The sequence below is a fragment of the Odontomachus brunneus genome, unplaced genomic scaffold (assembly GCF_010583005.1).
Source record: "Odontomachus brunneus isolate Ranch 3 - 2012 unplaced genomic scaffold, Obru_v1 Obru_scaffold_008, whole genome shotgun sequence".
NCBI lineage: Eukaryota > Metazoa > Arthropoda > Insecta > Hymenoptera > Formicidae > Odontomachus > Odontomachus brunneus.
Window position 1 is genome coordinate 3,687,888 of NW_022639458.1, and position 10,675 is coordinate 3,698,562.

Sequence of the window (10,675 nt, forward strand, 5' to 3'; positions counted from 1 at the left end):
AAGAGAAGGAGAGAGAGAGAGAGAGAGAGAGAGAGAGAGAGAGAGAGAGACAGAAAGAGAGAGAGAGAGTATCGTGGAATCATAAAAGTGGAAACTTTGACTGACAGCAAAAAAGAATGGAGAGATAGTCCGCGCATCTAGTTGGTGGTCGCCGAATCAATGCTACTGCAAGAGAGAATTTTCCTATGAATACTAATTAGCGGCTCTACGAATGCTAATTAGCGCCGATGAATCCGCTCGGAAAATCGCCCGACCCCGTGCGATTCGCGCGGGGCGGAATGCCGCTCGGCGCGAAAATAGAGGCATGAGTGTAGAAAAGAAATAGGACGGCGAGCGAGCGAGCGAGCGAGCGAACACTCGCCGCCGGTCGACGGTACACGAGAGATAATATAATGTAAGAATTTTTATACAGGAGAATATTTTCCGATACCACTTTAAAAACCCCCTTGTGCTCAGTGGCTGCGTGAACGAGTTCTACGTTATAACGGGTGCGCGCGTTACGGTAGCCGGCCCGCAAGAAAGGACGCGCGCGCGAGACGTCGTTATCTTGGTTACGGCACACGCGTACATAATAAACACGTGTAATATATGTACATACGGCATGGCTGTTTATGGAGCTCCGGCCTTGGCGAGTCAAGGGACGCGGGATTTGTCGCGTACAACCCCCGCAACCCTCCCCGACGCCGCGGCGCCACCGACAATCTAAGAGAGAAAGAGAGAGAGAGAGAGAGAGAGAACAACTCGCAACGCGCGCACACGAGATGCTCCCTTTAATCGCGATCGAAGGCTTCATCGCGATCGCCGCCGCGATCAAATCGCGATGAAGCCTTCGATCGCCACCGGGATAAGACTCTCCCTGAGAGGCGGATCATTAAATCCGATCGCGCGTGAAACACGCGCAAAGTCCGACTTACACGCTTGCACATGGAAATGCATGAGCAAGAGTGGTGAAGTTTACACGACGTCCGCGAGTGATGGGGGGTGAGGCTAAGTCAAAATTTTGATCCTACTTTCGACCTCAATATTCCACTTAACTCCTGCTTTGAAGCCTATCAATCTTTCTTGATCCTATTTAATCCGCTAACTTTGCCGAGAGATCCTCTTTGGAACCTACAAAATGATATTTTGTGCGTTTCTTGCCATTTAAGATTGGTTTTTCTAAGCTCTTGGTGAGCTAACAGTTAAATCATATATCGATGTTAATTCATATTCTAATCTGAAAAACAGATGTATGATTTCACTGTTAGTTGGCTTACCCAGTAGTTGGAAAAATCAGCCCTTAAAGTTGCTGAGTAGAACTTCAGTTTCCATGTTTATTAAATATACACTTCAGAATATATAAATGTTAGAAAGTCCAGGTCAAAAGTAGGGCTAAAATTTAAACACCCAGATCGAAATTTTTATCTTATTTTCGATCTCAATATCCCCTTTTAATGCCTACTTTGATACTTTGAAGTTCACATCAACGAACAACCTCTTTTGATTCTATTTAGCCTACTAGTTTTTCCGAGAGATCCTCTTTAGAACCTACAAGTGGCATTTCGTGCTCTTTCTGCCATTTAGTAGTGTTTCTCAAGTGAGAGTCGGAACACCGCGTGATGATTTCTGATTGGCCCGCAGCCTGTCAGCCTTTAACAGGGTAAAAGCGAATGAGAATGAAAGAGAAGCTGCAACGACTGGATTGACGAAATACGCGGCAGCTTCTCTCTCATTCCCGTTCGCTTCTTCTTCCCTATTGATGGCGGACAAAGATTAGATGTCCCAACTCTTATTTAGAGAATTCTAAATGAAACAAACACGCATGATTCGCTTTTCACGATCATCGTTGCCTAAAGGAAAGAGAGAAAGACAGAGGAAGAGGGATTGAATGAACGACGTTTACGCGGAAATAGCTCGCTTATAATGACGAACAAAAAGCGAAGATTTTTTAAATTTTCGTTCGCTTCGAAAAGAATTCATTTATACTGGAAACATACGTCGTCGTTATTTTTGCTTCTTATAAGCGTCGAAAAAATAACAACTTTTTTCGGAACAAACGTAAAACGAACTTTATGACGAAATACAGAGGGCAAACGTTAGAAACTGTACTGTGTCGCGGATTCATCAATAAGAAAGAAACGTCGAAAAATCTCGTATATTTCGGGAATAAGTATTTTCATCTCTGCCATAAATACAGGGCGAAGGAAGAGCGATAGACAGTGTGTCGCCTGTATGTCGGCCACGATTAGTAAATCGGCATTCCGGATATGCTGTCTCCAAACATATCATAACGTCTTGTTAATACGTTTTTAAAACAGCGAAGATATAATAAACTTATAAGTCTACAAAATAAAGTTATCTCACTTTTTTGCAGAATTTATTAGTCGCCGCGATAAAAAACGCGCGGCGATAAAAATCAAACTCTTTTCTGGGGTAGGAGACACATAGGTATAGTTGGCCCAAGAGGTACATCGGCTAAGTGTTTTGTTTATATATCTGTTGTGAAAGGAACAATGAAAACGAAATAGCAAAATTTAAGAACGTAGGTACTTTTCTCCGAGATTTATTAAAATTGAAACAATATTAGTTAAAAAATAGCAAACTGATTTAGGAGCAGCCATTTTCGAGTGTCTCGGAATGTGATTTATAATAGTCATCGTAAGTGAAAAACAGAATCGTAAGATTCGTAACTTGCTCTCGTGAAATTCGTAAGAACTTATGAGTAAATTTACAATTCTATACGCACCGTATGTCACATGATCATTCGTAAATATCTACGATTTCATGTAATTTACGATATTCACAAGTGATTGTAAAACATATGATTACGCATAGAATTGTAGATTTATACTGCAATTCTAAGCAGAATCGTAAGTCTCATAACTTGTTCTCGTAAAATTCGTAAGAACTTATGAGTAGATTTACAATTCTATGCAATATCATATGTCGTACAATCACTTGTAAATATCGTAAATTACATGAAATCGTAGATATTTACGAGTAATTACGACATATAATGTTGCATAGAGTTGTAAATCTACTCATAAGTTCTTATGTATTTTACGAGGAACAAGTTACGAGACTTACGATCCTGTTTAAAATCGCAGCATTAAGTCGCGTGTTATCGGTTAGAAGTCTCCTGCAATTATATGACAATTGTTTCAGGCAGTATAAGAACAACTTTCATTTATAAAATGAGTGAAATCGAGCTATGAACAGACGAGATCAAGTTGGTCACTATTTAAAGACCGGCAGAGCTATGAGACCTCAGGAACAATAACCAGGATACATAATTTTACATGTGGCCATCTTATCCCGAGTCCTCGGACTAACCTACCCCGCGATCGGAGCAAGAGTAGTCACGTTGCAGCATATCTATATTACTGCAGAAAAGAATATACGGTTAAGAAGGGCATTGCGAGCACAAAACACAGAGGAGGATTGTCACGTTTTTGCACAGTCAATTAGTTGAAGAATCCGAGAACTTATAACTTCGAAATTCGGAAAAATACGCCGACTAGAGCGCCGGTTGCCGCTTGAATTTCCGATTGGGAGTCCCGACCATTAGGAACACTTCAGAGATCGGTTCCGCCTCGCCTTTGTCTCCGGCGTGTCTCTGACTTTTTCTTCTCGCGCGCTACCTGCGGGCCAGCGCCTACACCTGGCTCCAACGGCGTAACGGCGCGACGGCACTTAACGCGCGGAGGAAGTCATAAGCGCGTTGATTTACCATTGTCACGGCCGTTACTCTTTCACGAGAACATTACAGTCGCCTGTCGCAATTCGAGCGCGGCAATGCGGCGAAACCGGTGACCGGTCGATCGGTCGGTCGGTCGGTCGGTCGGTCGGTCGGTCGGTCGGTCGGCCGGCGTCTCACCGCACTTGCGCCCGCACGGCGTAAGTGGTTATATTTGTAGTCCTCGTACTCTCTTCTTTCCCTGCGCGTGCAAGCCAAGTATGTACGCGGAAAAGAAACGACTTGCACTCGGCCGACTGCCAGACTATATTTATCGCGACGTGCCGATTACACCTGTAAAAAGTCCCGTGGGAGCGGAGGTGCTGACTGAACGCGCAGTATGACGGTTCCGTCGCACCCCGATCGTCCACGCGCCTGACCGGGTCTGCCTTTCGATTGAAAAGCAAATTTTTTAAACGCTCTCGCAGTTTCACGAGCACCCGCGTGTCGATCGATCTTTGAACATAATAATTGCTACATGTAGTGGAAACGAAGGAATAACGTGAAGTCCCATGGACGCTGCTTGAGCAAGCGTGCTTAGCTCGGGGGTGTGAGGCGAAGGGATGAAGATGACGGTGATGGTAACACGTTTGGTAAGTTAAGGTTTGACAAACATATCGTCTGATTAACTGTCAACTTTCCAAAAATTTGCAACGATAATCCTTCAACGGGAAAATGAGAGAGTAAGTTTAACAGTTTGTTCAGTCCTAAAAGTATCAAACAATCCGAGTCGAAATTTTGGCTTGATGTTAAATCTTGAATTTTACAATATAGTATGAACTAGTTAACAAAGTAAAGTAAGTCTAATTCTGGTGATGCCCAGAATTTCTCTTTTCATTTTCTTTAGCGTCAAAATAAGTTTATTACAGGTTTCAACAGCCTTCAAGTTGAAATTGTTATTCTACTTTCAACCTTACTATCCCATTTAACAGCTATTTTGATACTCCTACATTAACCTTTCTTGATTCTATTTAACCTGTCGGAGTCGAAACTTTCCATTCTCACTGTTCCATTCAACAGCTATCTTGATATTCTAAAGTCTATAATACAACTTGCTTTGACGCTAAAGAAAATGAAAAGGGAAATTTCGGACATCATCAGAATCAAAATAGGAGTAAATTATATCATTAGAATTAAACCTACTTTGCTAATTTAGCTCCTACTACGTTGTAGAATTTAAAGTTTAACACAGGGCCAAATTTCGACTCAAGAGGTGTTGGAATAGGTGAATGGAATAGTGAGACCGAAAGTAGGACCCAAATTTCGAGTCGGATAAGTTAAATAGAATCAGAAGGGATTGATTGAAGTTTCAGAGTATCAAAATAGATGTTGAATGAAACAATAAGGCTGAAAATAGGATGAAAATATCGACTCGAGAACAAAATAACACATCGGACTTTTCAATGTTTCGTTTCATTTCAAAACTCGATTTTTATTTTTCACGAGAATCTCGGAATTGTGAAAGGGATAACGCGCTGAAACAATTCAGAGCGACAATAAAGCGTTCAAGTGTCAGGCGACTCAGAGAACCGCAATCGCCTGACGTCATAATTTTCGCGCGTCGGCCGATCGATGTCCAGGTGAATTGTGATTTAATTGACAGGCGCGGAATTAACGCGGCAAAGTGGACCACCGATTGTCTAGGCGAAATAATAACAACGATATTCTCGTCCGTCGTCTACGTCACGGCAATGACGTAAGCAGATATCGAGCACGAATGGTGACGAGCGTTTATAAAATATCGGGCGGATGCGAACCGGCGATAACCCAAATCGTCTCGTAATAACGCTCAATTATTTAACGCCGCTGCTGCTCGGCTAACCGCAGAAAATGGTGCAGAAAACGAGTTGCAATTATCGAAAAATAGTAAAACACTATTGCGCGAGCAGATTCGCGGGATCGCCGGTTTTAAACGTGCGCCGACTAATATTCCTAATAGAGACCGACTGACGCGCTCAAATCCCTCGCTTAATTCCCGATTAAAATAGCTGGTCGATCTTATAACATGTCGTCACCCCGAATCACGGTTATTAAAATAAAATCCAGACAACGCAACCACAAAGAGTGTCTGTAAAAAGCCCTCTAACACGAATAATGTCCCGGCGATTGAACAATCGGATTTTAAACGCGTAACGGATCGTTACACCGTGTATTAATTCCGACGAATTTCGGACCTGTGCAACTGAAACCAACAGACTGCAACCTAAAAATCGCACGAGATGCACACGCGCTAAATCATGTATGAATATTTTGAGGTATTTTTTCATCTCACATATCATATTTAATGGCATGCAACCTGCGTTACCAGGTGGAGAAGGAATTTGATAAAAAAACAAACTGTATCCACATATATTTTCGATTCTCTGACAAGCCGTTCTTAATTCACAATTTTAATTTTGTCCGGAAAATACGGACAAAAGCGTGCAAAATGATACATCTCCTTCAATCGGGCCTGTATGCTTTTATCCGACTTGCAAACGTAAAGAACAATCAAAGAAAACACACATTGCGCACGGAGAGAATATGTATTGTAGTTTTCCTCCGTGCACATATTCTTTTTAATTTTACTACGTTTCTAATAGCATAGGAATGGACTGTCAATAAGATCGATCTTGCTAAGGAACACAGTAAATTTTGTCAGAAACGTAGCGAGTATTTTAAAATAATAGAAACAAATAGCAAGTGTTTTAAGATTTCAGTCCCTAAAATAAAAGGAGCACATATGAAATGAAAGGATAGCGAATTACTGTAGAATGTCGACCCCCGTCCCTCGGTTACAAAGTCCTATAGCAATCTTTACTATGAGATTCTCTGCGTTTATCTCACATCCGTGTCGTGACTGTTACCGACGTCGCGCTTCTGAGAAACGAACGCGCGACATACGAAGTTTAATTCAGTCGATAACGTTTTATCCAGTTCCACCCTTTAAATAGAAATATGTTAAGATTGAACTTATCTCACTTTGAGCAAATTCCGCTCGTAATCTCCTGCCTCCCTATCGACTATCAATTATCAATCGCATCAGACCTCTAAACGTGGCGCATCCTCAGAGCAGATGCCTAATGCTTCTCAAACTAGACATCTAACGATATAAGTGCAATGCGAGCATTAAAGCATAAACAAGCCCGTGTGAGAAACTTACATTATCCACGACAAAAAAATAAAAAAGAACAATAGGCAAGGGCGATCATTGAGAAACGCGCGAGGAGGCATACGTGTTCGCGTCTTTACTGCGATCTACCACCCCCAACGCAGCGACCAACACCAACACCACCACCACCACCACTACCACCACCACTACCATCACCAGCATGACACCATCATCGTCATCTTCATCATCATCATCATCATCGTTCGTACATCACCACCATTGGTAACCATCACCAGCAACGAACAGCTTACGGGAGTACGAGAAGGTATGTGAGGGTGGTAATATCCCGCGATATCTTGCAGCGCGCTTGTTTTTTTCGCGACTGACTTACACTTGTTCCAATGGTCATGGCGTTGCGTCGCGCCGTGGTGCTCGAGATTCCGATGATGATCGTGATTGTTGTTGGTGTCCGCCGCAATGGTGACCTGGTGATAGGGGGTGGCGGTGGCCACCAGGTGGATCGACGCCGCCGGTCGCTCGCGGTCCTGCTGCTCGCCGGCGACGACGCCCACGTGACGAGTGGTAGCGGTAGCGGCAGTGGCGGTAGCGACGGCGACGACGTCGTTGGGGTGGCCGCGGTGGTGATGATGATGATGATGGTGGTGCTGCTGCTGGTGGTGATGGTGGTGGTGGTGGTGGTGATGCGCTGCGGCGCCGGTCGCTTCCGTGCTGCCGGTGCTGTTCTCGACGGTGCGCATCGCGCGTACGATCAGCGGCGCTACGGGCTCGCGCTTCATTCAAACGGGCTCGCGCTGCTCACCGGCCGACCGCTGATCGCGCGCATCCCGCGGGAGGATTCTCTCGCGGATCGCGTGGCCCTGCGGAGCCGCGCGAGACGTCTCCGTCTGGACTGGTTCCGTCGGGGATACTCAAGTGAGCGCTTCACTGGCCCTCGGACTACCGGCTGCGACCGGCGTGGGCATCGAAGGTGTCTCTACCGATCAGATCCCGCGCGAAGATCCAATTAGTAGTAATGTCGTGTGCCTCGATGAGCACTTCGACAAGTGTGTCTCACTTCGACAAGTCCCTTTGACTCGTGTGATCTTGATCAATGAGATCATACGCGGTGAGATCGGAGCGTGTCACATGGCCCGCGCCAACCGGTTATGAGTCCGCGTCGCGCTCGAAGAAATGCGAAGAGCAGCCGACGTTCAGTATCGATACATCCCTTTAAACGAAGCATGCGCGCCACGCCGGCTGGCGGGTGAACGGCGGAAGGGTGGGAAGGAGCGCGAAGTAGAAACGACAGCGGACGGACAGACTGTCGACGAAGCGCACGGGAAAATCCTCATGCGCCAGCTGACTGAATGTGCGTTTTGTCGATTGCACGTAACTGTCGGATTAGAAAGAGACAAGTGTAGAGAGAGAGAGAGAGAGAGAGAGAGAGAGAGAGAGAGCCACAGTAAGAGGGACAAAGAAAAAGATAGAGGCGAAAGGGTGAGAAAGAGATGAAGGAGCACGATGAGCCAGGTGAAGACCCCCTGCCGGTGGAGAAGGCGCGCTTCGCGATCCCCACACGCGGCACACACAAAACACAAGAGGGATACAACGCAGCCTCCTCTCGCGAAACAACAAATAAACGAACGAACGAACGAACGAGAGCACACGTGATGTAGTATCACCGACCTGCGTGCGTCGTCGTAGGGCAAGGCGAGTCCTTCCTGATGATGTCGTCGGAGGTCAGCGCCCCACCGAGGAGCCCGAACACTTCCGCCCTGGGCACTCGCATGCAGAATCCTGATGCTTCTTCCCGGACGGCGTTTACCGCTGCCGCAACGTATCGGACGACATCGTCGCTCTTCCCGTATGAACGAGCTCTTCAATGCACTTGCCGCTCGGTTCTTGCCGACGAGAAGCGAGCTACGGGTAGACGGTCCTCGCGGTTACCAATCAGCACTTACGCGGCGCGGTAGCCGAGATTAACGTCGCGGGCCGCGCCGATCGCGGCGGTCGACACGCGGAAAACTCGCGGGATCGCACAGGTGTCGACGCTGCGCGAAAGTGCACCACCCTCGTACGAACGCTCCCGCACGATCCTAAGCGCGCCAAACGGTCGGTGCTTTCGCGTCAGGCCTCTGGACGGAGCGCAGCAGACGTCGAGGAACGTAGAGTGCGAGTGAGATAGAGTAAAAGAAATAGAAAGAAAGAGAGAGAGAGAGAGAACGAGCGAACAAGAGACAGGTGAAAGAGCCTGGAACCTTCGAGCTGCCAAGGGAGCGGTACACTCGACGAGTGGCCGGTCGCCGCGTAACTGAGTCCGGATCGCGCGCGTTCCTCCGCTATATTAAAACCGTACCGTGTGTAGCGGCGGCGGCAGCGGCGGCGGCGGCGGCGGTGGCAACAGCGGCGAACGGTAGAACGGCGACGAGCGGGGGTGCGGCAGGAGAGAGGCGAACGGCGCTAACGGTGACGTCACCTCGGACGTCATAACCCGGGACGCGCACACGACAGCAGCAGCCGGCGGATCGATGGACCCGGCCCGAGTGTGAGCGCACCTATTGGCCCACGCGGCCGATGATGCCGCTACGGTGACGTCAGCACGCCACCCACCGGCCGCCCGGCCGCCTCCGCACCCTCCGCCCGCCGGCGCCCGCTCCAACCCCACGCAAAGCCATAGCAGCGGCGGCACGCGGACCTGACGAACGTCGCAACAAAACGCGTTCAGGACGGAATAAGAAAAAGAGTGAGAGAAAGAGAGAGACGGAAAAAGAGGCGCGTGGGAGAAAGACGGGGAGATACGCTCGTTGCTTTCGCTTCCTCCTTTTCTTTCGCTCGTCCGTTGATGGTGACGACGGCGGTGTTGGCGGATTCTACGAGATAATTACGTTGCAATTACGATGTTATACATTTGTGTGCCTACTCACATGTACGATTCGGCGATGCTATCGAGTGAATCGCGCGCGGATCTTTTCAAGTGCGGTGTAAAAGGCATTTTACGCGATTACGGCGTTATTTATTCAATCAGGGCTTCTATATTCGATTATCTTGAAAGATTCCTGCGCTTCTCTTCCTGTTCGCCTGCTTCCACTCGTCTGCTTTCAGGCAGACGAGTGAATTTCTATCGGTGCGCTGTTATTATGTTACGATAATTGCGTTACTTACTTTATGCGTCGTGTACATAATTTTATGTACTGTGAATAAAAAGTTCCAATTTGTCTCTGACGAAATAAACTGCTCTCAGAGACTGCTCTCAGTCGGGGCAATTAAAAAAAAAGAAAAAAATGTTAAATTTGTTCCAGAATACCACATATATATACTCTATATATTATGTGTATGTGTGTGTAAAAAATTGCATTTCTCCTCCAGTTAAATAAATTACTCTCGGAAATCTCTCGCCGGGACATTTCTCAAAAGAAAGATAGAATGTTAAAAATTCCTTTCAGAATCTAACAATTTATTACAGGCACATTCAATTATCATTTCTATCGCGAGAGATTGCCCCACCTTTTCGTGGCAGATTCGTCCGTCAACGAAACGGCTAATCTATCGACATTAAGCTCACAAATAAACCACAAATAATTAACACCCTTCTCAAGCGCCGCAAGAGCCGTTATGACGAATGACTCCACCGACGATGACGACGACGATTTTGCAATACGTGCCGAGCGTTTAACGAACACGCGCCGTCTTTCTCGCACGTTGTCATAAATATACCGAGATTGATCTGAGACTGCGAGCTCTCATGTCAGTTATGGCCGGTTTTGTAATATCGACGGGAGAGAAACTCGCGAGAGAGAGATAGATAGAAAGAGAATGAGAGAGAGAGAGAGAGAGAGAGAGAGAGAGAGAGAGAGAGAGAGAGAGAGAGA

At 46.6% G+C, this 10,675-nt stretch overlaps 1 protein-coding gene across 2 annotated transcripts in view; it reads right to left on the bottom strand.

The window, feature by feature from the left end:
* Nucleotides 1-9,106, bottom strand: part of LOC116854151 (probable nuclear hormone receptor HR38) — a 104,776-nt gene extending 95,670 nt beyond the window's left edge. The window contains exons 1-2 of one of the 2 annotated variants that reach the window (XM_032835782.1): nt 9,065-9,106; nt 7,198-8,063 (exon numbers count right to left, since the gene is read on the bottom strand). In XM_032835782.1, coding sequence (XP_032691673.1) covers nt 7,198-7,603 — 406 coding nt within the window. In that variant the 5' untranslated portion in view covers nt 7,604-8,063; nt 9,065-9,106. Of the gene's footprint in view, nt 1-7,197; nt 8,064-8,492 lie in introns of both variants that reach the window. The other variant, XM_032835783.1, reaches the window with a different exon arrangement.
* Nucleotides 9,107-10,675: the final 1,569 nt, after the last annotated feature.